General features: G+C 39.3%; 1 protein-coding gene and 1 pseudogene across 5 annotated transcripts in view; one reads left to right on the forward strand and one right to left on the reverse strand.

Moving 5' to 3' along the window:
- The window catches only part of Serpinb10 (serine (or cysteine) peptidase inhibitor, clade B (ovalbumin), member 10), a 31,749-nt gene extending 10,834 nt beyond the window's left edge, over positions 1-20,915 (forward strand). For 2 of the 5 annotated variants that reach the window (XM_006529597.3, XM_006529598.3), the window contains 4 exons: positions 1,061-1,203; positions 2,365-2,520; positions 6,841-6,973; positions 19,096-20,915. In XM_006529597.3, coding sequence (XP_006529660.1) covers positions 1,061-1,203; positions 2,365-2,520; positions 6,841-6,973; positions 19,096-19,442 — 779 coding nt within the window. In that variant the 3' untranslated portion in view covers positions 19,443-20,915. Of the gene's footprint in view, positions 1-1,060; positions 1,204-2,364; positions 2,521-6,840; positions 9,445-19,095 lie in introns of those variants that run through there. The other 3 variants (NM_198028.3, NM_001160307.1, XM_006529599.1) reach the window with 2 other exon arrangements.
- Positions 19,072-20,846, reverse strand: Gm18249 (predicted gene, 18249; annotated as a pseudogene).

Consider the following 27,716-nt stretch of genomic DNA (forward strand, 5'->3'; position numbering starts at 1 on the left):
ATGCAACTGTCCCTCTCCTGTTATCTATTGCTAGGAGAAAAGTATATGGAACAAGAAGCAGTGTAATTCAACATTTATACAAAGTTTACATTTTATTATCCTTGTTACCCATATTATCTGCAAATAATAACTTTGTGTATCCATAATTAGCAATCAACACACTCCATATTCTTGCTCTGATTCATGAATTCGCATTTTGAGGAAAGGTTAGTGACAGTAACCCTCAAAGCCTACAGATATTATCATATATTTGTTTACTGTGGCTGTGAAACGACTAGTGCCACAGAAGTTAGGGTGTTTTTATCCAGCAATTCTCCATAGCTATTGAGAAAAAGTGTGCTGTTGTGGATTGGTTCTAAAGCTATTTGTGTTAATTTGGCTCCCCAAATTACATGAGAACCAGCATGTAGGCCTGTGAGATGCTCAGGGTCTCTACCCACAGTTGCCCTTGATTGATGGAAAAAAGTTGCCTATGGCTGAAAAAAAATGGCTGAGCAGAGAGACAGAGGCAGGACATTAGATTTCCTGGGCAAGGGAGCAGGAGAGAAAGCTGTTTATAGAATAGCCATGATAGGAAACAGAGGGAGCAGGAGAGAAAGCATCCAGCCAAGTAAGTCATGGAAGTGGACTTCCCGGATTCAGTCTGGGGTAGCAAAGTGGCCCAGCCTTTGAGCTACTTGGGGCAAATTAAACAAAATGCAGTGTGTGTATCTCTCTCTCTCTCTCTCTCTCTCTCTCTCTCTCTCTCTCTCTCTCTCTCTCTGTGTGTGTGTGTGTGTGTGTGTGTGTGTGTGTGTGTGTCTTTCACTCAGGAATCCAGAACATTTTGGTGGGCTGTAGCAAGAAGCCTGAAGCCTGCTAGAGTTCAGAGCAGATTAACAATTTACTGCTTCATGCTACTTAATTATAAATTGTTCTATTTCTGGAATATCTGCAAAGAAAATGTTTTGTTTCTAAAAAAAAAATAAAAGTCTGGCTATCTAATTAATCTAATGTAAATTAAACCTAACTAAGCATACATATTCCAATAGCCATTTTGAGACCTGTCCTGCTCTTGTAGGTAAAATTCCAAATCTCCTCCCAGATGACTCAGTCGACACCAAGACTAAAATGGTTCTGGTGAATGCCCTTTATTTTAAAGGAACCTGGGAGCATCAGTTCTCAGTGAAAAGCACCACCGAAAGGCCTTTCAGAGTAAACAAGGTATGAGTTGGTTAAAAAGCACTTTGAATTTTCACATGACCTTGCAAAAACAACATATCCTATATTAAATCTATTCTCTTTTCTAATATCTTCCTGTATCCTAGCTCTAATTAGGGAAGGAAAGACTGGGGTCAGAGCTATTTCATTGTTTTTCTCTGAATCTAGTTTATTTGCATAATATATCAGTTCATGCTGCTGAACACTTGAGAGCTGGGTAGAGTGGCTTTCTATTTATTTCCCAGCTGAGAAATAGAGGTAGGTAAGGATGTGGAGGTATGTCTGAATTAAACTTCCAGAACCAAAGATTACTGCACTATAATAAATTCTACTGTTTCTATTGATAAAATTTTAGCAGAGTATATGTGTGGAGGTAGGGGGCTGTGCTGATATAGAGTTAGAGATAGATCTGAGAGATTCCAAGGGGCATCAGTTTGCCATCACCAAGACAAAATCCTTCAGATAAACAATTTGAAAGAAGGAAAGATGGTAACTTGTGATTTTAGAGCTTTAGTCCATGGTACCCTGTCCCAGTAAAACATTAACGCACAAAATCAATCACAAAACAACGTTTGTGACTTTATGGTAGGGGTGAGGTAGGGAGACATAGACAAAGGGAAAGAAGAAGGAAAAGAGAGAGAGAGGTGTCTTAGAAAAACTCAAAACTATCTGTAACTCCACCTCCAAGGGATCTGATGCCTTTTTTGGTCTCTGTAGTTAGTTCTACACATAACAGAAGTTGTTTAACTGATAATATTTTACAAGTATTTCTTCCAAATCTATTACTCACTTTTAATTTTTTAATGCACTTCAGTTTTTACAATAGATACTGAAAATACTTCCTAGGTTTCTCAAATGTTTGTATGTAAAATGGCCCATAGTTTCTGGGAGTCATTAGCATATTTTATGGTTTTCACACATTGCTTCTTTTAAGTGCTTAGTAGAATCCACTTACTGTAGCATAAACACATTCCCTAGTAGATGTTTGAGACAAGAGCTTTTATGTTTTACTTCCACTGTTATTGTTAGTAGAATTTTCCAGAAGCTATATTGGGAAAAGTTTAGTGTTTATTGGAAGATCACTAGTTTTGCTAAAGTACAAGGTGAAGGGAAACCAATGGTGACCGGATGAAGAATCTGTGATTTAATTGTTCCTTTTTACAGACCACAAGCAAACCAGTGCAAATGATGTCAATGAAACAGAGTCTTCAAGTCTTCCACATTGAGGAGCTGCAAACCATAGGCCTTCAACTCCACTATCAGAACCGTGACCTCAGCCTGCTTCTACTGCTTCCAGAAGCAATAGATGGCCTGGAACAGGTAGATTTATCAGTCTGTCTGGTATAAAATAGGTTCTGTGTTTGCTGCTATGATTTAGAGAGAAAAACATGAAGACTTTTCTTCCCTGATGTTAAATTTCTGCATGGGAAGGCATCCTTTGGGCCTGATATATTTTGGGTCCTGACTACTTTGTCTTCTAACATTTCTCATACTTTATGAAACTCTATAAAGTTAATATTATTACTTATTTTAGAAAGGTTAGGTAACTGTCTTAGTCAGGGTTTCTATTCCTGCACAAACATCATGACCAAGAAGCAAGTTGGGAAGGAAAGGGTTTATTCAGCTTACACTTACATATGGCTGTTCATCACCAAGGAAGTCAGGACTGGAACTCAAGCAGGTCCTGAAGCAGGAGCTGATGCAGAAGCCATGGAGGGATGTTTTTTACTGGCTTGATTCCCCTGGCTTGCTCAGCCTGCTCTCTTATAGAACCAAGACTACCAGCTCAGAGATGGTACCACCCACAAGGGGCCTTTCCCCCTTGATCAGTAATTGAGAAAATGCCTTACAGTTGGATCTCATGGAGGCATTTCCTCAACTGAAGCTCCTTTCTCTGTGGTAACTCCAGCTGTGTCAAGTTGACACAAAACTAGCCAGTACAATTGACCCCTTGTCAACTTGACACACAAACACATCACTAGTAAGCCTCAACTCGTACATTCTTACTCATCCCCAAGATCTAAATAACTTTAAAAGTCCCACAGTCTTTACATATTCTTAAAATTTCAATCTCTTTGGAATATCCATCTCTTTTAAAACCCAAAGCCTTTTTACAATTAAAAGTCTCTTAACTGTGGGTTACACTAAAATAGTTTCTTCCTTCAAGAGGGAAAAATATCAGGGCACAGTCACAATCAAAAGCAAAAATCAATCTCTAACCATCCAATATCTGGGATCCAGCTCATGAACTTCTGGGCTCCTCCAAGGGCTTGGGTCACTTCTCCAGCCATGCCCTTTGTAGCACACACATTGTCTTCTATGCTCCATCTGCCTGTAGTCCACTGCTGCTGCTGTTCTTAGTGGCCATCTCATGGTACTGGCATCTCCAAAATGCTGCTGACTTCCACCGTGACTAGGCTTCACCAATAGCCTCTCATAGGCCTTCTTCATGGTGCCAAGCCTCAACTCCTTTGCATGACCCCTTCAGTCCTGGGCCATCAATTGCAACTGAGGCTTCACCTTCACCAATGGCCTTCCATGGCCTCTCACAGTGTGGAGCCTAAGCTGCTCTGCAATGAATTCCCTTCATGCCTTCAAAACCAGTACCACCTGGGTAACTCTTAGACATTACCAAGTCCAGCCACAGCACAAGGCACAACTTTGGCTATCTCTGGAACACAGCCTCTGTGTTCTTAGAAAACACTTCCAGATGTCACCTCAATGGTGCTGGTCTCTTCTTAATCACCACTAATTTCTTAGCTCCAGCTAACCAGCATCAATAATCCCAGTAATGCAAAGTTTTTTGCTTTAGTAGTTCTGGTATCTTGTTAATCACAGTTTATTCTTCAGCCCCCGCTAACCAGAACCACAGAATCTTCACAGTCAAAATAGCAACAGCCCTGATAAGAATCTTTAATCTTCCCTCTGAAATTTCACAAGCCAGGCCTCCATCTTCTGCACTGTTCTCAACATTATCTTCCAAGCTCCTACACAACATCCGACAGAGCTCTTAACAGTGCTAGATTAAGGACTCTAGTTCTGGCAGCGGTGTGGTAGAAAGCTCTGCATGATGTGGTTGAGGTAAAAGGGTAACTTGGATGACAGCTCCTTGTGGAAATAAGGTGTTTGCCTACAGAAGAAATACTTCATGGGAACCTGGAAGCTGTACTAACTGAATATAAGGCTTTCATGTTCAATAACCCTAGTTTGTGTCAGAGGTCAAGACTACATATGTTTATGGAAGTCACTTGCAGACCCTCTTCAGATTAATATATAAAAAGCTTTTGCGGAGGATTAACTTCCATTCTGGTGCCTTAAATCACATTGGGCTCTTGTGTGCTAAGCAGGCTTTCTAGGGTAGAACTAGTTTTCAGACCAAAATAAATCTCTTTCATTTATTTTATTATTTTATGTGTTTTTATGTGTAAAAAAGTACTCACTTTTTTAAAACCTGTAATAATTAAATTTATTTATTTATTTATTTATTTATTATTTATTTATTTATATTTAGTTAATTAGTTAGTTATTTTGTTGGATATTTTCTTTATTCACATTTCAAATGCTGTCCCCTTTCCAGGTTTCCCTATCTCACAAAAACCCCCTATCCCATCCTCCCTCCCCCTGCTTCTAACAAGGTGCTGCTATGCTCACCCACCCACTCCTACCTCCCCACCCTTGATTCCCTTTCACTGGGTATATGCCCAGGAGTAGTATATGTGGGTTTATAAAATTCTCAAATAAACAAAAGCCTTCATAGAACCAAGGACCTCTCCTCTCATTGATGCCACCATCTGCTACATATGCAGCTAGAGCCATGTGTACTCTGGTTGATGGCTTTGTTCCTGGAAGCTCAGGGAGATCTGGTTGGTTGATATTGTTGTTCTTCCTATGGGGTTCCAAACCCATTTTAACTCCTTCAGTCTTTTCTCTAACTCCTCCATTGGGGACCCTACACTCAGTCCAATGGTTGGCTGCAAGTGTCCACCTCTGTATTTGTAAAGCTCTGGCATGGCTGCTTAGGAGACTGTTATATCAGGCTCCTGTCAGCATGCATTTCTTAGCACCCACAATAGTGTCTGGGTTTGGTAACTGTATATGGGGTGAATCCCCAAGTGGGACAGTCTCCCGATGGCCTTTTCTTCAGATTCTGCTCTACACTTTATCTCCATATTTGCTCCTGTATTTTATTTTCCTTCTAAGAAGGACCGAAGCACCCACACTTTAGTCTTCCTTCTTCTGGAGCTTCATGTGGTCTGTGAATTGTATCTTGAGTATTTGGAGCTTTTGGGCTAATATCTACTTATCAGTGAGTATATACCATGTGTGTTCTTTTGTGATTGGGTTACCTCACTCAGGATGATATTTTCTAGTTTCATCCATTTGCCTAAGAATTTCATGAATTCATCGTTTTTAATAGCTGAGTAGTACTCCATTTTGTAAATATACCACATTTTCTGTATTCATTCCTCTATTGAAGGATGTCTGTACTCTTTCCAGCTTCTGGTTATTATAAATAGGGCTGCTATGAACATAGTGGAACATGTGTCTTTATTACATATTGGAGCATCTTCTGGGTATATGCCCAGGAGTGGTATATCTGGGTTTATAAAACTCTCCAATGAATAAAAGTATATGCTTTGGTGCAAAAAAATTAATAAAATGTCAAGTCTATACTCATATACAAGTAGACCTATGCACACATTAATACATTATTCTTGGAACTTACAAATTATAAAAGGGAGGTGAGGTATCTGATGCCCAATATAAAAATGTACTCATAAGATTTGGAGATTTTCTTTTCCCCCTTTTCATTCTTTCTTGACATCATTTATAATATTTGATTATAAAATATAAGCTTTTTATTTTCTCTGAGATTTTGTTTTCAATGAACTGTTTCCAATGTTAAGAAAATGAGGTGTTTGTGCCCTGTATCACTGAAATTTTCTCCAAAAAGAAATCTCTTATGGGAGGAGATGTTGATTTTGGTCTTGATTTAAGTCCATGCTGGCAGAGTAGCTTACATCATAGTGGGCAGGAAACAGTAGCTATAAGGAATCAGAGAAAGATATAGCCATCAAGGACATGCTTCTCTCCTCCAGCCAGGCACTACTTTCCACAGTTCTGTAACCTCTCAGTAGTCTATTCAGAGTTATTCATCAGCAGATTAACATGTTTATTATGTTAGAGTCCTCATGATCTAATTTTCTAAAGAAATTCTCTCACTGACACAATTAACAGTATGCTTAACTAATCTGTTAGTAGCGTCTAATAGAATCAAGTTGACAGTAAAGACTCATACATGTCTTAACATACAACTTAAACTACAGTATATGCTTTGTGTAAAAAAAATAAAAAACATCAAGTGCTTGATTACATTAGGATATTTTAGTACAGTTGACACCTTACTGTGGTAAGAATATTTCCCTTTCAAAACAAAGTCTAATTCTTCTATTTCCTAGGAGCTATTATCTGCAAAACGGAATCTTAGTTGTTCAACAGTATAAAGTTCTCAACACTTAACCAGTGAACTTCCAAACGTGTGCTTTGCTGCTGCCCTAGGCAGAGGGAGTGATGGTACTTTCTTTAACGGTCTATTTTGCTCTCTGATTTACTGACTCTTTGTGGGTTCTGATCCTGCAGCTGGAGAGAGCCATTACCTATGAGAAACTAGATAAGTGGACCAGTGCAGACATGATGGACACATACGAAGTGCAGCTGTACCTCCCCAAGTTCAAGATGGAGGAGAGTTATGACCTCAAGTCAGCCCTGAGAGGTATGGGAATGACCGACGTTTTCAGCCAGAGTAAAGCTGATTTCTCAAACATGACTTCAGAGAGAAATCTATTTTTGTCCAATGTTTTCCATAAGACTTTTCTGGAAATAAATGAAGAAGGTACAGAAGCTGCAGCTGGCACTGGAAGTGAAATCAGTGTTCGAATTAAGGCACCTTCCATTGAATTAAATGTAGATCATCCATTTCTATTTTTCATCAGGCACAACAAAACCAAAAGCATTCTTTTTTGTGGAAGATTCTGCTCCCCCTAAACTCTGCATCTCTCATTTAATGAAAACATTTTATAGTATAAAACAAACAAACACACAAAAACCCATATTATGAGACGGAAAATCAGACATCACAAAATCAGCCCATAGCCTATACACATTTCATGCTTGTATATTAATAAATGAACCTTCAGAGAATGTGTTCTTGTGATCCTCTCAAGTATATCTGTTTGTTTGTTTACATATTTATTTATTTATTACCATCGTGCATACCATTTTGTTTTAGGGTGAATTTTATTTATGTTGCAAAAGTGATGTTTGTAAATACCAGAGCTTACTTACTGACCCAGGATCTCCAGATGTGGTTGATGACAATGAAAACCAGGCCATGTTGGAGGTGTCTCAGCAAGACTGAGGTGGAAGCAAATTTATCAAAAGCAATCACACTTTTTATATCCTTATCAGAAAATGAATACAATAGTGATTTCCAGTAAGAATACAATTGTAGTTGTCTGGATACAATAATTTTTACAAGCTATGTGGGTATACCAGATTAATGTCTAAGACTAATTGTTCTTCCAAACTTCTATATACTTTGATGATTTTTGGGGAATGCAGAGATATATGAGGTTGGGGAGGTGGGTTTGGAATGTTTCACTGCCCGAGGGAGTGCCTCAGTTCTCAGGAACTGAAAGGTATATAGTGCCCCTGAGAAACCTGTGACACATACCTCTTAAGGCTGCTGGACCAGGCCATCTTCATGACTCCTTGCAGTCCCCTAGTTTTTGTTTGTTTATTTGTTTGTTTTTTAATTTTAAGGCATGAAAGTCATTCTTCAAAACAAATATGGAGTAGGAAAACAACCTCAATAGTCAATCTCAAGGCAATAATGGCTCCCAATACAATCAACAACAAAATTCCCAGAGACACTCCTAGTGACTACAATTTAGAAGTCCAAAAAATAAAGACCAAAACCCTTTGGTAGACTTTTCATAGGATTAGAGGAGGATAATTCATTTAACTTTGAATTTATATTTTATCCATATGTATAAATGTAAATAAATTTATTTGTATTTATATCATTCTATTTTTTTATTCAAGGCCTGAACAGCAATACTCAAATTGTCATGTGACCAGCTTTGCCTGGAAAACAGTATGTTCTGCATTGGGGGCACCCAAGAATTTAGAATAGTTAACATAAATAGTAAAGTTATTCTTTTCCCAGCTAACAAAGTAAAATGCAGGAAGACCAGGAACATAAACCCAACACGTCTCAGCAGTCACAGACACATTCACCAGAGACAATATATCAAGGAACAGAAATTCTACAGCCACACGTTTTTTTTGAGATTTCACCAACTTTGACCCTTCCATCACTAGTTTCTTTGAGTCATTGTTGGGATGCAGACTCTATTCTTGGCTCTAAGACTCTGACGCCATATTATTTTCTTTTTCTTCTGGTGAAGCCTTTGAAGACCCTTTGGAAGCTCTTTGTCCATCTTAACGATGATTCTCAGGTTGGATCAGTCCTTTTTCTTTCTCAGGTCTGCTCAGTCCTTCGTGTATCCACAACCAATTCTCAGTACCTTGAGGATAAAACTCAAACATAACCTTAGCTCCAGTGAATTACTAGATCATGACCATTCCACTGGCCAGACATCTCTCTATGACCTTGAATTGCTTTGGAGGGTGCCCCCTCCAAAATATTGGGTATCAGGAAGGCCATCCTTACCCAAATTTTAACATTTTGAAATATAACTAGAAGGTAAATTATTGTGAGGAATTGCCATACCTGTCTCCCTTACTTTATGTTTGAATAATATTTAGGTTGCAGATTAGCTCTTTTCACAAAAGATTGCCTGTGAGGGTTCTGTTGTTACAACAAATGTTACATTTTGTTGGCAAAATTCTTGAAAGCCTTGGCAGTATATGTAGTTGAATGCCAGTTTTTAATACTTAACAGGGGGTTAACATAGTAAAAGCCTTGAGTCAAAAAGTGATAGCACCTTTATCTGTCTTTCCTGACAGGGGAACAGCAAAAATGAGCAATGAGTGGGTGTCCACAGTGACACAAATATATTGTAACTTCCTAAAACTGGTGACATTAGTAACATTCATGTGGCAATACAATTTGGAAATAATCCTTGGGGAGTTACAGTTTAAAAGGGAAAAGAAATGATATTGATTTTTATGCATGAATGGCATTCCTTAATTACCAAATAAACCTGCTCCTTTGTTAGTGAAAAGTGTTTTTTCATTGCTGTAGCATTTTGAAGAAACTTGTGTGAGATTGTCATGTGTCCTTTAGGCTGTTAATTGCTAAGAAAAGAGACAGTGCTAAAAGAGAATGTGCCTTTGCATTTCCTTCAGACACAAGTCCTGAAAGATTAGAATATGACCTAATAGGACCAGAAAAAAACTGGATTTTTCTACATCTCCAATTTCTGTTAAATTGATTGCAATACATTTTGAATAGAGGTGATTGATGAAGTGATCCATCTTGTTTCTAGATGTTGCACTGCAAAGACTATATACTGTGACTCAGAATATACATTTCAAAATTAAGAGTAGTATTACAAAACGACATAAATCATATGTAGTTCTATCTGTTGTACAAAGGCACCTGGGGAAGTGAATATGTGTGAAGCATGTTCAGAAACCAGGGCACAGTATCATCTTCTATGGCATCTATAAATACTACTTGTGCAGAGGTTGGCAAGCTTAGTGTACTTTCAGGAAACAAACTAGCATCTTTTTATGCAAAAATCAGTGTTTACTGGATGGAAAATAATGATTAATTTGAAAAAGATACAAAGGTAAAACCTGTAATAATTAATCTTAAGTATTCATCGAAAATCCCCACTCTTTTATTATAAGGAGTACACATTCTTATTGGCTCTTTTCTGAATAATCGCTCTATGTGAGACCTTTCTAGAGTTACAATTCAGCAGCCATAAATCAGTATGGAGTAATTAGCCTTTGGGAGCTGCGAGGTTATGTGTCCATTCTAGAGCAATCTTGTGAGGATGTTGGGAAAATGGAAATGTAACAACACATGAACAGTACAAAGATTTGAGACACATGGAAGTTGAGCATTTCTAAGTATCGTTCCTACAGGTTGTAGTGCTATGATTGCAAGCTCAGTCCATTCTCTAGGAGATTAAGGATCAGGATTCCCCTGAAGGATATTAAATAAAGGCTGCAGTTGGGGTGTGGGAATTTTCAGTGTAAGTCTAATTGAATCTATGTCCCCTAGCAGTTTTTGGAAAACTTAGAATTTTTAAGATGTCCTTCCTAATTTTCACCCTTTGAGGAATGATTACAAAAGACTTTATGAAATTTGCTAAATGTTGGGGATTGATTCTAATGCTTTGTCTTATTTTGGCTCCTAAAAAGCTGTGCTTCCAGACCTGAGAGTCCATGCCCCCAGACAATAAAGAATTTTCATATAGCCAATGACTATATGAAAGACAGAGGTAGGACTTTTAGATTGTGTGAGTGAGGGGTTGAGAGAGAAAGTGGAAAGACAAAGAGACACCATAATGGGGAAGCAGAAAGATAAAAGTTAAAGGTCTGAACTGTCATGTAAGGTTCCAGGAAAATGGCCTAAGGGGCCACTCCCCTAATTGGGTCTGGGGTAGCAGAGATGAAACGTTGATTTAGCAAGTTGACTTAGGAAAGTTGGAGGGGAGATGCTGCAGGGAGATTTAGAAGTGCCAAACCAATGGGCTAGTAAAGTCATATCAAAATTAACTTCTCTCTCTCTCTCTCTCTCTCTCTCTCTCTCTCTCTCTCTCTCTCTCTCTCTCTCTCTCTCTCTCTCTCTCCCTCTCTCTCTCTCTCTCTCTGTGTGTGTGTGAGTGTATTTCACAAATCCAGAGAGCTTTTGGGTGGGTGCAATGTGTGAGTGACCCACTGGGGACCTTTCTCAATTTTCCATGAAACCACGGAATTGATTTTCAGAGTGGATATACAAGTTTATACACCCATAAACAATGGAGGAGTGTTCCCTTTGCTCCACAGTCTTGCCATCATGTGCTGCCCCTTGAGTTTCTGCTCTTAGCCATTCTGATGGGTATAAGGTAGACTCTCAGAGTTGTTTATTTACCTTTCCCTGATGACTAAGGATTTTTAACATTTCTTTGAGTGCTTCTAGGTCATCCTCTGTTGAGAATCCTTTGTTTAGCTCTGTACCCCATTTTTAATTGGGTTATTTGGTTTGTTGGTTTCTGACTTCTTGAATTCTATGTATATTTTGGATATTAGTCCTCTGTCAGATGTATGGTTGGTTAAGATCATTTCCCAAACTGAAGGCTATTGGGCTTTCCTAATGATAGTGTCCTTTGATTTATTGAAGCTTTTTAGCTTCATGAGGTTCCATTTATTAATTGTTGAACTTAGTGCCTGAGCCATTGGTATTCTGTTCAGGAAGTTGTCTTCTGTACAGGAGACTTCAAGGCTATTTCAAACTTTCTGTTCTATTAGATTTAGTGTGTCTGGTTTTAGGTTGAGGTTTTTGATCCTTTTGGACTTGAGTTTTTTGTAGGGTAATAAATGTGAATCTACTTTTATTCTTCTATGTGAAGACATCCTGTTAGACCATCATCATTTATTGAAGATATTCTCCCTTTTCCATGGTATGATTGTGGCCTCTTAATTAAAAATGAATTAGCTGCAGGTGTCTGGCATTATTTCTGCATCTTTGACTCAATTCCATTGATCAACCTGTATTTTTTTATACCAATACCAAGCAGTTTTTATTACTTTTGCTCTGTAGTACAGATTGAAGTAAGAGATATTGGTAACTCCAGAAGTTATTTATTGTTCAGGATTGTTTTAGCTTTCCTGCTTTTTTTTCCTATGTGAATTTGAAAATTGTTCTTTTAATAACTAAAAAAATATGTTAGAATTTTGATGAGATTTCAATAAATCTGTAGATTGCTTTTGGTAAGATAGCCATTTTTACTGTTAATCCTACTGACCCTTGAGCATGGGAGATCTTTTCATCTTCTGATATCTGCTTCAATTTCTTTCTTCAGAGACTTAAAGTTCTTGTCATACAGGTCTTTCCCTTGCTTGGTAAGAGTTACACCAAGACAGTTTATATTATTTGTAGCTATTGTGAAGAATATTGTCTCCCCAAGTTCTTTCTCAACGCTATTATTGCTTGTATAAAAGAGGACTACTGATTTCTTTGAGTTAATTTTTTTTTTAATCCTGCTACATTTTGTCACAAAATTTTTAGGTTTTATTTATATCCTTCTCCTGTTTGATTGCATTTTCCTGTATTTCTTTATATTTATTTGTTTCCTCTTTTAGTGCTTCTCTATATTTGAATGTAATTTCCTGTATTTTTATAAAGGGTTCATTAATTTTTTTCTCTTTAAAGACTTCTACCATATTTATGAGATTGGATTTATGATCATCTTTTGGTGTTTCAGTTTTGTTAGAATATCAAGGTGATGCCATACTGTCCCAGGTCTTGATGATTGTATTCTTATGCTGTCTTTTACTTATCTGGTTTTCTCTGGTGTTGACTAAATGAACCTGATGGAAATGGGTCTTCTTGGGAATGTGGGACAAGCTGTGGATCAGGGTAAGCAAAATTCTGGCTGTGCTTTGAGTGAACCCCTCTGGCAAGGGATTGGTGGGGCAATATTGTAAGCTGACAATTCCTTGGGTCTCTTCAGACCCCCATGGGGAAGCAGGATACTTTTGAGGTCTTGCAAGGCTCTTTGGAACAAAAGAGGAAACCTTGAGATAGATAGTGAGTTCAGGGTAACATGCATAACTCACCTCTGCTCTCTGTGTCTCCATCTCATTTCTTTTGAAAGGGATGGGTGATCTGCTGGTATATAACATTATCATTCTCATATATCAGTTGTTTGATAATAAGCATCTCTGCATCTCCATCCACCAGAAGGGCACAGACCACTTACAAAAGACAAGAAGCAAAAGCATGATATGGTTTATTGTGGGGCAAATGGACCATGCCACTAGACAGAAGAACTGGTAAGATTGACCAGACCCAAACACCAGGGAATCTCCAAATTGAGAATGACAGGTGTGAGGCAAGTTCCCTGCCAAAGTACCTGATCTGGAACATGTAACCATGACATCCCACTGAAAGGAGCATGACAATTGGTCACATCCATAAAAACCTGGAATTCTCCATGGTAATGAGGCATTTAGATAGGCTCTGAGTGTTTAGCCAATGAGGTTCACTTTCTGGGCATTCTTTTCTGAAAAAGGTATTTAATCCCTCGTTCACTTAGGAAAATGTATGCATTCACATCTGACATCAAATAAAGCAGTTTGGACAAGCAAGGCCTGTCTCCTTTATGAAGGATCTTCAAACAGGGTTGCAAAGGGAAGCCTTTATCATAAAGAGCCAAGTCTAAATCTGGAGAAGGCCTCTCTTCCAGCTCCTCTGTATTCTCTGCACTCACTCAAAACCAAATAGATTCCTGCCTCTGTTCTTCTAGAGTTTCATGCGTTTAGCAAATTGTATCTTATATCTTGGGTATCCTAAGTTTTGGGCTAATAAAGACCAAAGTGTGGACACTGTGCCCCTTCTTAGAATTGGGAACAAAACACCCATGGGAGGAGTTACAGAGACAAAGTTTGGAGCTGTGACAAAAGGATGGACCATCTAGAGACTGCCATATCCAGGGATTCACCCCATAATCAGCTTCCAAACGCTGACACCATTGCATACACTAGCAAGATTTTGCTGAAAGGACCCTGATATAGCTGTCTCTTGTGAGACTATACCGGGGTCTAGCAAACACAGAAGTGGATGATCACAGTCAGCTATTGGATGGATCACAGGGCTCTCAATGGAGGAGCTAGAGAAAGTACCCAAGGAGCTAAAGGGATCTGCAACCCTATAGGTGGAACAACAGTATGAACTAACCAGTACCCCGGAGCTCTTGACTCTAGCTGCATATGTATCAAAAGATGGCCTAGTCGGCCATCACTGGAAAGAGAGGCCCATTGGACACACAAACTTTATATGCCCCAGTACAGGGGAACGCCAGGGCCAAAAAAATGGGAATGGGTGGGTAGCGAAGTGGGCAGGAGGGTATGGGGGACTTTTGGGATAGCATTGGAAATGTAATTGAGAAAAATACGTATTTAAAAAAAAAAAAAAAAAAAAAGAATCCTGCCTCTGTCCCCAGGCTCTGCCTTTCCCTTCCTGCCTGCCACATAATTGCTGTGAGGTAAGGGTAAACCCTTAGACCCCAGTTTCCAACTCCCAGCAGTACCCCTAGTGGTGTCTGGGTGCACAACAGACTGAGAACCACAACATCCATCCCAGCCCCCACTGTTTCTCACCTGGGGAAACACAGGTTGTGCCTCCCCTGATCAGCTTGATGGCAGTGCTCAGGCAACCCCTGTGTCAAGGCAGAGGCAGACATGCCGTCCGACAATTTCTCAGGCCCCTGTCTAATTTTAGAAAGTTCCTCTGTCTTTGTTCTGCAGAAGGATATGCAATTTGTTGTTGAGCATCACTGTACATGCCTTCTCACATTTCAAGAGTTGTAGGCACATTATTTTACTGATTCTAGTAGCTTGATTTTGACATGATTCTGAATAACCAGCCCTCCACAGTAAATGCCCCAACCCCTCAGTTAGCATTTGCTAAGATCTTCCAATCAGAGGGAACAAAAACATTTTCAGGGACAGAATCAAGGAAAGATGACGTAAAAGAAGCAGTGGATCTTATTAAGCACAAGCCTGCTTAATATCCTTAACAATCTTAAATGAAATGGGTAGATAATTTCTTCTAAAAAAAAAAAGTTCTTATTTGTTCTTCGTGAATTTCATACTATGAACCCTAATCCCACTTATCTCTCTCCCTCCTCTTCCTTTGCACCCTCCCCTCAACAGGACAAAAATCACTTGTGGAAGCTGTACTGTGTTACAGTACATCCTAGAGTAAACCCTTTTGTCTACACTCCTTTGTTTGCAAATGGTCATTGCAAGGAGTCACTGATCTGGTTTGAGGCTGCTGGCTTCTGCTACACGATCAGCACTGGAACCTCACTGGGACTCCTCTCCAATATCTGAATGATGCCCTGTGTCATGGAGATCCTGTCCTTTTGGATTTGTAAGACAGGCTGCTTCACACACTTCAGAAGTTCATTGATTGATGCAGTAGAGTTTGGGTGGGCCAACTTAAAGCCCTGGATCTGGGCCTGAGTTATTGAGTTGGTCAGTCTGCCAGCTCTGCCACATTCACAGTACACAGTTGAACTCTCCTGCCTTGCCCAGGCGGACCCTTCCATTGTCATAGCCAGCAAGGGGTAGAAACAGCTTTCCTGTTCTCATGCCCATGAGACTGGTTCATCCATCCCCATACCACTAGAACCAGCTCTAGTGTTTTGCCCAGGTGAGGTGAGGGGACCACTCTCTGGAGTTTTACAGCTTGTAAGGGACAAGGCCTATTCTTCCACTCTCATTATCCTGGGTCCAGCTCTTCCACCTACCATAGGTGGCAAGGGCAAAAGGGAAGGGAGGGAATCTCTCCGTTGCTGATGCCACCACAAAGTAAATAAGAGGCAGGCCTGGACTTCCCATGGTCATGCTTTAGGTGTGAGGCGGAAGCTCAATAGCAACCCTCATATTCAGGGCCAGCTCTACTATGTGCCCAGGCAAAGTGCAAGGTCTGCTCTCCTGAGCGTTACAGTAGGTGAAAAGCAGGGGTATCTCTTCTACTCTGATGCCCTCAAGACCATCTCTCCTGTCTGTCACAGGTGACAAAGGGTCAGGAAGCATCTCTGCTTTGCCCATAGGGCAGATAAGTGGTAGGGCCATATCTCCCATATTCACATCCTCATCTCTGGCTTGCCTTTGTCCCCTGAACCATGGCTCTCTCTCCTGAGTGCTGCTGCAGCTGTTGAAGAGCAGGGCAAGCTCTACTGTACATAGGACCCCAGGGCTAGGTCTCCTGTCTGATGCGGGTGGAAAGGGACTAGAGGGGAGGATAGAATCTCTCTCATCTGTGTCAGCTTACCCATGATACCCAGGTGAGAGTTGGGGCCAGTTCTGCATAGCCCTCAGAAATCAACATGTCCCTGGCCAGCAGCCCCAAACAAGGAATTCTGCCTACCCTTTGGTGGTAACAGACCCCCTACTGCTGCAGGGCCACAGACCCAGGCTTAGCTCCAGGTCAGTCTTCCACCATGGCCTCAGATGTTATAACCAGCTGCTCACATTAATAGTGTTCCTCACTACCCCCAACTCTACAATTCTACCTCTCTTCATTGTCCTCTCATTCTTTTGTTTCTCTTTCTCTTCCATATCTCCACCACTTCCTTGCCCCTCTTAGTTGCACCCTGGGTCTATGAGTGTCTGAGGTCATCTCAGAAGTGGTGATTGGCACTGGATAGGGGTCATCTCAGGCATGGTCTGCCACATCATCCTCCATGCCCTTGAAGCACAGACCTGGTGATCATCTCATTGTGGCTGCCTGTCTGGACCTCATGGCACTGGACTGATGGTCATCCCATATGCATGGCCCCATGTAGGGGTCATATGTCTTTGGTGCACTCTTGCCTATACCTTGTGGTCCCTGGTGGGATTCTTCTAGTCTCAGGCTTGCTCCTCTGGGATGTCTTTCCACCAGCAACAAACTGTGCAGAACTTCTCCAAACAAATGCCACTTCCTTATCTGTGCCATCCCACACTTATCTCCAATTTATTAAATCTCCCGCTTATTATATTTGTGTGTATGCCACAATCAGGAGTGCTTCACCTTATTTTTTTTTTTTCTTTTTCTTAAATCCCCATATTTGTGGCCCCTGTTGAAGGCACCACCTATAGGCGCCAGCACCTCCTTACTGCACCAGGGTCTTCTGATATGGTTTGTGAAAATGAAAACTGGGACAGATTGGAGAGGTCTCCACAAGAGTGGACTGAAACATGTTTACTAAAAACAATGGCTCTGCCAAACTTCTATATACTTCGATGACGTCAGTGGAACACAGAGATACACAGGCGGCCAGAATGCTTAGTTGCCTGACGGAGTACCTCAGTTTTTTGAAAACTGAAAGGTACACAGTGCCCATGGAGCTATGGTCTCTAACCTTAAAAACCTATGACACATGCCTCTCAAGATAGCTTGACCAGGAACTCCATGAATTCCTGTGTGTGTTAACTGAATGCTTTACAATTCCTGAGTTAACTGATCATTGAGTTGTCCCTTATATTACACATTTGTTGATTAGTGTAGAAAATTCTTTAAAATGCAATAGGATATTTATAAAAAAATTTATATCTTATTATTTAATAACTCTTGAAACATATATTTTCTTCTATAAATGCTTATATTGACAAGTATGAGATATGTACTTTAGTGTGTATGGGCAAGTGTAGATTACACTAGTAGTGATGTGTCTATTGCTGGTTTGTCCCCTCAGTGCAACATATGTCAGCATTAGGAGAAAAACTGTTTTAACACATATGAAAATCCTCTGTATAACTTTTTAACTATTCTTTGAGTCCAAAATAATTGATAATTGGATATATATATATATATATATGTGTGTGTGTGTGTGTGTGTGTGCGTGTGTATAAATATATATATGTATATATATTTGAAAAAGAATAAGTAATACATCTTCTGTTAAAATTTTTATGAATAAGAAAAGTAACTTTATTATTTATATAAGCATATTCTGTTACATCTAAAACATCTTTTTAATAATGCTAAGATCAAGAAATATAAAATGGTCATGTTTTATAACTTCTTTTTGATACTAAGGCTTGGATCTGCAACCTTTTGCATGCTTGGTAAGCACTCTACAACTAAGCTACATCTTCAGCCCTATCATTTTATTATACCTTAATATTCTCTAATACATTTGTTTTATAATCATAGTCTATCAACTTCATATTTTTCCCAAGCCATAAAAAAATACTGTTTTAAGAAAAATAAAACCTAAACTGGTTCATTTTCTGGAGTGGATTATTTATTCATTTTCAGACATCCTTTTATTCAAAATCTAAAGATTTAATTAAAATAGGGCAATTTTACATAAACACATTTTCACATGCATAAAAGAACAGCAGAGGAAGGAGTCAATTTCACTCCCTACTTTCTATAGTTCTGAAACCTTTGATTCTGTTACATTGACTGAAGTTGCACTTCATCAGAAGGGTGCAGTAGAAGTAATTGGGCTTTGATATGCCACAAAGACCTGATGACAGCCATCAATTGTGGCTGGGTCTTTTCACTTCTCTCCTGCACCAGCTCATGAGAAGTGTGGCCAGTGCTGAATGTTTTTAAGGCTTTGACATCTGTTAGACTAAACGTAGCTTAAGGCTTATGACCACCCAGAAGGCTGAATATTGTCCACATTCACCTGTGAAAGCATCAGAAAGAAAGTTGCACCATCGGTTATATGCATTGCATTAGCTCTGCAGGAGGGGCTTTGAATGTAACTTTCCAGACACCCAGGTACACCCATAAAGTTCCCTCCAGGATTCTTTAATTCAGTGGTTTCTCAATCTTCCTAATGTTACAACCATTTAATCCAGCTCCTTATATTGTGGTGATGCTGATAAGATTATTTTTGTTACAACTTCATAACTGTAATTTTGCTACATTAAGAACTGTAATGCAAATATCTGATATGCAGGATATATTGTCATTGTTATAAACTGAATATAATTAAAACTCAGTGATTAATTGCAAAACAATATGTAATTATATATCTAAAATGTTTATTGCTAATTACAAATAAATGAAATTTTGGCTTTAATTATGGTGTAGCATGGGTAATAGTCTTAATATAACTGCAATAAACCACATGGCGAGATTTTTGTAGCAGTTTGTGTGAAAAGCTAAAGCCACTGCAAAGATTGAGACTGCTTTTTTCTCACCAGGTCAGAAATTCTCAGGTCCATATTCGAAAGAGAACAATGAAGATCATCTTCCACACATCTACTCTGCAACACTTGACAATCAGCAAAATGGACACCCTGTTTCACCAAGACATGTCTTTGGAAATGGAAAAAGAAAGCACAGCACAGTCTCAGGCAGGTGTGACTGCAAAAGCTTGATCCAGACTTTTGTAGTTGACATTGTAGAAAATTCAGCTCTTGCTACATCACTGTTAATAAGTCCAATAAACTCCTCTTGTGCTGACTCAGGAACATCTTCAACTTTGACTGTCAATGGGTGTCAGGCAAATGCAAATGGGATGCCAGGTAGATTTGGAAAGTTCCATTAAATTTCACCTGCAAGCAAGTAGAAGTGTTCTTTCAATGAAGATATCATCACAATCCTTTTGTCTGGTCTGTGTCGTATTCCTCAAAAAGAACCAAATGTGGGAGGCAACATGCAAGATTTATTTTCATCCTCTCTTTTCTTTTTTCAAAGCTGAAGTTTTATTTGGAATGAGCATATCATTTTAGTCAAAGTGAGGCACATTGCCTTTGATTCTGGCAGTGATAAATTTAACTCATACAAGATGGCAAAGATGGCTCTTTTTATCTCTGAAAAGTGCTTCAAACTGCAGTTTTGCCTTCTGATTAAGAAGAGATTTGAGTTCATTGAGAAGATCAAAAAACACCTCTAAAACTTGTCCTCTTGACAACCATCTCCCTTCGATGTGAAATAGCCGAGCTTTGCTTGGCACAAACTCATAGTTGCGAAACAGTTGACTGTCTAAAGTGCTGGCCATTACAAAACTGACAGACCTTAAGCCATCTTGTGATTCTTGTGGCAATGGCTGCATTGCTAATATTTGCAATGGATCATGAAGGGAAATCAGATCACTTTTGGTGACACATTCACTACCAAACACCTAAATCCAAGTGGACATCCTGGCACAGATGAGCACCATTTGTGCTAACACCTCTAGTCTTTTCTCAAGAGATCTTAATGCTGCTTCAGAAACAAACCAACTGCATCAAATACATCATGTGGAGTAATATTTCAAGAGCTTTGCAAAAACAAAACAAAACAAGACAAAAACCCCATCTTTAAAATTGCCATCATTAAAATGTCACATGTAAATCAGTAATTGTGAACAATTAGCAACATCTGTAGATTCATCAAGATGAATATTAGAAGTGAAGCAGACTTAATTTTCTGGATTACCTGATCAAGAATAACAAGAGACATGCCGTCTACGCTTCTGTAGACATTGTTCTTAGATGAGGAAACTGTACTCTGTTGTGTGATGAATTTGTCTTCTATCATAACTAGAACAAGGTCTTCGGCTGCTGACAGTAGTAAATCCCCATCAAAGATGTGGTTTCATAGCTCTGGCAATTCTCAGTGCCACGAAATATGAAGGTTCCACATCTGAGACATTTTGTTTGTGATACTTGCTACCAGTTGTCAAGTTTGGCTTCTTGATTCTATCAGCTTTGGTTACAAAGTAGTTGATATCTTTGCTGGCAAAGCTTCGATGCTTGCAATCAAAATGGTGTTTTAGTTTGCTCAGCTTCATAGATTCTTGGGACAGAACTTTACAACAAAAACAAGAGCAACAAAAAACAAAAACAAAAGAACCATTGTTGTTTCTCAGTTCCTGCTCTAATTACTGATGTAAAACCACACTGAAAAAGTTATTACTATATTTTCTTTTCTTAAGATCCTTCTCTTCATGATCCACTGCCATGGGATAGTTTTCTAATAAAAACAATATAGAGGGGCTGGTGAGATGGCTCAGTGGGTAAGAGCACCCGACTGCTCTTCCAAAGGTCTGGAGTTCAAATCCCAGCAACCACATGGTGGCTCACAACCATCCGTAACGAGATCTGACTCCCTCTTCTGGTGTGTCTGAAGACAGCTACAGTGTACTTACATATAATAAAATAAATAAATCTTTAAAAAAAAACAATATAGAGCAATAGCTTTACTAATGTAAAAGATTATACATAGCATATTTTAGACAATACATTTCTTTCAATTTTCCTATAATTTACCATGCTTTATATACCTGTTTATTATTCACAGCAGAATAAAAAAAGACCAATCAGCATCCAGATTAAGCTTCCATGATATATACATATATGTGTGTGTATTGATTTGTACATATATACCTATATATGTATATATATATGTAACAATAACAAAAAAAATCATCAGTTACTGATTATATATGCTATTAAAAAGTTATATATATTATATATACTATATAAAGTTAATATATATTACATATACTATATCTAATCAGGTTATAATATATAATATGATATTATATTATATATAATTAGTATATATGCTATATACAACAGCTTCTATATAATACATAATCAGTATATATAATATATTACATATTATCAGTAACTAATGATTTCACAGTACATTATGTTACATTTACACAGTAATTATAATTCACAAAATATTGTTTTACCCCCAATTTTGCTGTTTTCACCATAGTAGCTGCTCCTTATACATGTGTGACTGGGTCATATAAGTACATCATGGCACCAATGTTATGACATTATATCACACACACCTGTAGCTTCTTGGAGTATATATGAAAAGTTTGGTAGGATGATGTCATCATGCTCTGTGCTCACATGTGGCCATATCTGCATGTGGATACACTGCCTGGAGATGGATATAGGAATGACATCATTGGAAATATATATCTTCCAGTGGTCTTAGGAGAGCCCTGTGAAAGGGTCAATTGATTCTTAAAGGGTTGTTACCCACAGGTTGACAACCAATCAATTTGTGTGTGTGTGTGTGTGTGTGTGTGTGTTGTGTGTTGTTATTATTTATTTATTCTTTCTTCATGCAATACATCACAACTACAGCTTACCTTCCTTCCATTCTTACGAATCCCTCTAATGATTCCCTCCCCCCCAGATCTACTCCATGTTTTCCTCTCTCTGTTCCTGTGCCCCCAGAAAAGAGCAGGCCTCCCAGGAACATCACTGAGCACAGTAAAAAAATGATACAATAAGATCAGGCACAAACAAGGCACGGGGAGATAACCCAGCAGGAGGAAAAGGGTGCCAAGGGTAGGCAAAAGAAACAGAAACACTATGACTCCTACTGTCAGGAGTCACCCCCAAATACCAAGCCAAAAACCAGAATATATGTACAGAAGACCCAGCACAGACTCGTGAATGTTCTACAGTTGCTGCTTCAGTCTCTGTGAGCCCTCTGAGTCCCTGGTTAGTTGATTCCTCTGGCCATCCTCTTCAATTCAACTCCTTTGGCTCTTACAATTTTACCTCTCCCTCTTCCTCAGGAGAGGAACATCTTAAGAAATATATTATGCCAGGATCTGAAGCAACTTAGGCTTGGGGTACCATCTGGTGGCATAAGATAGCATTGCTTCTGAGTTGGGAATCCATCATTTAAAAAAAAAATCACAAAGCAAGCTAGATAGCAAAAACTAGAGTAACTATCAGACTGTTTAATGCTAAAGCACAGATCTCAGACTATGAGGGTAGAATTTTTGCTTTGCCACTGCTGTGTAGGACACTCCACTGAGGTGGCAAAATGCTGGGAGTGCTTGGCTAAGTCTCCCTGTATTGCCTCTGTTGGGTCCTGGGCTTTAGAGAAGTACTTAGGGGGTGAGGAAACACAGTCTAAGATGAAAGAGGCTGAAATTGGGGTTCCGTAACATTTGAGAACCCAGTTGCCACTGTGGTGTCACACAGATGAGTCAGGAATGAAGGATTAGGGGTCCATGGGCCCAGAGCAAAGCCAGAACCATTGAGGCCCTACAGACTGAGGATGATGATGAAACTAAGCCAGGACAATAGGGAGCTCCAGCTTAGCCCATCAGTGATGGTAGCTGCAGCTGTCTGGAAACACAGAGAGGCAGGCCTTCTATGGGAGACAGACTATGGTTCTGTGGGCAAAGGCCTTCTCCAGGCTCCCTATGGTGGTTTCAATGGAAGAGACAGTCCATGTCTATCCATACCACTTATTGACTGTTCATCATGGAAAATGGATACATAACAACTTCTCAGGGTGGATGAGAGATTAAACACCTTTTGCAGGGAATAATGTCCAGGAAGGCAAGCTTATTGGCTAAAACCTCAGGATTTCTAGGTACCTCATTAGCATAGAGAACTCTGTTTTGGGCCACCTAACCAATGTGGGATGTGTGGACATTGTTCCAGGCCAGGAATCTGACAGGGAGCAGGGAGTTACCTCCTGGCTCAGGGTACCAGAGTACTGGGGTTTCAAACACACTCTCTCTTACCAAGTTCCTGGCATGGTTCACCATTCTACAAACCTATCGGAATTAAGAGAAAATTGAGAACAATGAAATCATCAAATGCGACAAAGAGGATGTCAGGTACTGATGCAAGATGGGAGGACATTCAAATCAAGAACTGAGAACAGTTGTCTTGAAATGAAGTCAACTCTTAGGTAATACCAACACACAGCTCAGATTCATCAGGGAAATTTAACAGAGATGAAAACAGTATCTGCAAATCTCAAAGAGAAATTGTAGAAGAGGGAACCAGAATGAATGAGCATTTGGAGATCCATAATAGCAAAATAAAAGAAGTAAAAACTCTCAACATGATTGAAGCCACTCCTGGTATAGAAACCTACCCCCAGGTTATGGTGGTTTGAAAGCAAATAGCCCTATAGTCTCAAAAGAGTGTCACATTTGGAGATGTGGCCTTGTTGGGATAGATGTGGCTTGTTGGAAGATGTATTTCATAGTTTGCTTCCTGCTGCTTGCCAATCCAGAGGTAGAACTCTCAGCTCCTTCTGTAGCACCATGTCTGACTACATGGTGCCATTCTACCTGCCATGATAATGATGGACTGAACCTCCGCAACTGTAGCCAGCCTCAATTAAATGTTGCCCTTTATAAGAGTTGATGTGGTCATGTGGTCATGGTGTCTTTTCACTGCAATGAAATCCTAAGTAAGACACAAGGCTAGTGAAGTCATGGATCTTGGAGGAGAACCTACAACTACCACATTATAAACCTGTATCCTTCCTGACTATATTGTAAATATCTGTTCTTATATCTACAGATAAATGTAGTCCACACTTCTCATTAAGGAAACTTTTCATTGTAACAGCTACAGAGGAGTACAGAAAACCAAAATCAACCAAAATCCAAAATTGTAGAGCCCAGTCACAAAACAACTCCTGCACTCAGGAGACATTGCAGGAGACAGAGTGTAAAGATTATGAGTTAGAGATGCTCATGGAGTTTGATGTGACACTACTTTTCTAGTAATGTCAGAAGCTACAACCATCATGTTTCACCAACATGACTGTCAAAATATGCACTGAACTAGAACAAGCTAGAGATATGCCAAAGTAGAAGGGAGAGACATCATGAAACCTCCAACAAATACAAAGAAGTATAAGGGACGAATGAATGCTATGAGCAGGAGAAATGGTCTTCTCCAGGAAGGAACACACTAGGTGATTATGCAACATGGTCAGCCTTGAAAGTATACAAACAAGTATCATTATAGACACTAGGCAGGTTATACTTAGAAATATGACTGTATAAACATGTATGCACTTGGTAACAGTTTTTAAAAAGTCCATGAATTTGAAAGGAAAAAAAAAGAGTTTGGAGGGGTAAAAGTAAAATGGAGAGTGATATAATTACATTTTAATCTCAAAAACTAAAAGAGGTAATAATAAAATCTGTGCCTTGGAAAAGGCAAAGTATTTAGAAATAGAGTTGAAAGAAGAAGAAATAAAAGGAACTGATACCATTTGAGACAGTAACAAACAATTTACAAAACAACTACAACGTAAGCAACAAAAATTACACTAGTAAGTCCTCACTCATCATTGATTATCTTGAATATAAATAGATTAGATTCCCTGTTGTGGGTTGCCCTGGTGTTGTTTATATTCTGTTGTTATTTCTGCTTCCTCAAGAGGGACTGCCCTCATGAGGAGTGGTTACATACTTAGGTGATTTCATGTGAACATTCTCCCTATTCTAACTGTTCAAATAAAGGAACCTTTATTTGAGCCTGTGATTGGGCAGTGAAAGGAAAAGGTGAGACTAGAGGTCTTAGAGAGTGAAGGAAGAGAAAGGGAAGGACAGAGGAAGAAGGAAAGAGGAAAATGAGGTGGAAGGTAGATGGAGCAGAGCCACATGGCATGGAGAGGCCACAAGTAACAAGGGATCTCATAGCTGGGGAATAAATTAGTATAGTAGCAGATCTGCCCAATCTAGGCATACAGTTTATAAATATAATCATAGGGTTGTGTGCTTTTTTACATGGTCTTTTGGGGTTGGAGATTTACTGCAACAAATTTGCACCCATGGTATGGCTTAGAACCCAACTAACTTGAGATAAACATCCACTGCCCCCTGACCTCCATAAAAGACTGACATTGCAATCTAAGGCTCCTGGCAGTATGTGGATTGAAAGCTGACTGGGTCTGGGGGGTCTACAGAGAGCTGCTGAGAGGTTCCCTCCACAAGCCCTAGGCAGACAGCTACAGCCAGAGGCAGCATCCCATCCCTGAGCCTAGGGAGGGATAGGGGATCTTGGAGCACAACTGCCTGTGAGGTAGTTCCCTGGCAGACAGAGAAAGCTGATTGTGGCATCTATGCCTGAGGGAGCCTTTCTGTGCTTGCTCCCCAGTATCCTCCATGTCTAAACAGGATTTGGGACAGTAGAGCCACTCTCTGGCTTCCTGACCACTCCCTGCTTCCTGAGATCAGTGCACACACTGCCTACTGCAACCCACAAAAAAAGACAGAGATCTGACTCAGAAACACAGAAGCTGTGGATCTTTCTACAGTCAGCCCCTCCTTGTGAATAAAAGAATTAGAAAGGACTTCTAATTCTTTGATTAGAAGTGTCCTGAATCAATTGAACAGCAGAGGGAGACAAAGGTACAAAAAACTCCAGATCTGGTAATAAGAATTAAGCATTGATTAAACACACACACACACACACACACACACACACACACACACACACACACACACTTTGGGTTTCATTGGATGATATTTTGAACAGTTTGACAAGGATGGATTTAAAGGAAATAAACACCTGGCCATTTACCATTATTACAATATTAATTATTTTGATTTACTATGTCTTCTCTAAAGACAGGGCCTTAGATTGAAAAAAAAAAATTACATGCCTTAGACGCTTAAGACTTGGCAACATGGCCTAGAGGAAACACTAGAACTAAAAGTTCAGGCTTTTATAGTTCAAGATAAGCAACAGAAACAGGAGAATAAAGGTTGGAAACAGGAGCTGGAAAAGATACTAGATCAAAAGATGCTGAAGTTCATAGATGAGACTGAGCAACAGAGAGATAAACTTAAGACTTGGCAACATGGCCTAGAGGAAACACTAGAACTAAAGGTTCTGGATTTTATAGATCATGATAAGCAATAGAAAGAGGAGAATAAAGGTTGGAAACAGGAGCTGGAAAAGATGCTACAACAAAAGATGCAGAATTTCAGAGATCAGACTGAACACCAAAGAGATAGAGATAAAATTTCAAAGCAGAGTCTAGAGTATAATTTATTAAAGCTAGTAAATCAAAATAAGGTACATGCTAAAACATTAGTATTACAACATAAAGAAAAAAATTAAATGTGGAAGCAGAATCTTGAACAGAGAATACAGGAACTCAAGGAACAAGAGGAGCAACAAAAAGAGAGATGAAGCATGGGCACAGACCTTAAAGAGGAACTTAACATTACAACTAGGGAAAATATTCAGATAGAGACAGAAGATAATGTTAGAGAAAACTAGCCAAAGGTTATTAGAAAACAAACTTTAGTTTATCCAGTGAGTATACAATAAAAACCTCCAGACAATGATCATCCACAGGGTTATCAGGAATTGAATGGCAACCCATAGATGGGTTAGAACTAAGAAAATTTAAGGAAAGTGTCACTAATTTAGGAGTGTATTCACCTTTTGTAAAACAAATTACATCACCTTGGGCTATTAAAAATAGAATAATCATCCAAGCCTGGAAGGATATGGGCAAAATCAATACTAAGGCCTGCATCACATTTACACGAGTTCTCAGGGTGGAAAGAAGAGGTGAAGGAGATAGCATGATAAAATAGAGCCAGTGGTAGAGATATTTCCAAAGATCAGCTGCTTGGTGAAGGTTGCTTTGCTGAGATAGAGGTACAAGCTGTAAGTGATGAAGAAATCTTGGCATTGTTTCTCTCTGCAGCCGTAAATGCCTGGGACAAATTTGCAGAATCGGGGAAAAGACTTGAACCATTTCATCAAGTCACGCAAGTCCAAAGGAAACCTTTCGTGACTTTTTGCAAAGGTTGACCTCAGCTGTGGAAAGGAGTGTATCAGATCCATCAGCAAGAAAAGACAAAGGCTGAAGACTTTGAAAGTGCTAATGCTGAATGCAAGGAAGTAATCAGACCACCGAGGGCAAGGTCAACATCAATAGATGAGTGGATTAGACACACAGCTGATGTTAGATCTCATTTGCCTGATATGACCTTAATAGGAGAAGCTGCCACTAGAGGCCTTGAGATGACCCAAATTTTCAAATGTTTTTGTTGTGGTGAGCAGTGTTATCTCAGATT

The sequence above is a fragment of the Mus musculus genome, chromosome 1 (genome assembly GCF_000001635.26).
Source record: "Mus musculus strain C57BL/6J chromosome 1, GRCm38.p6 C57BL/6J".
NCBI lineage: Eukaryota > Metazoa > Chordata > Mammalia > Rodentia > Muridae > Mus > Mus musculus.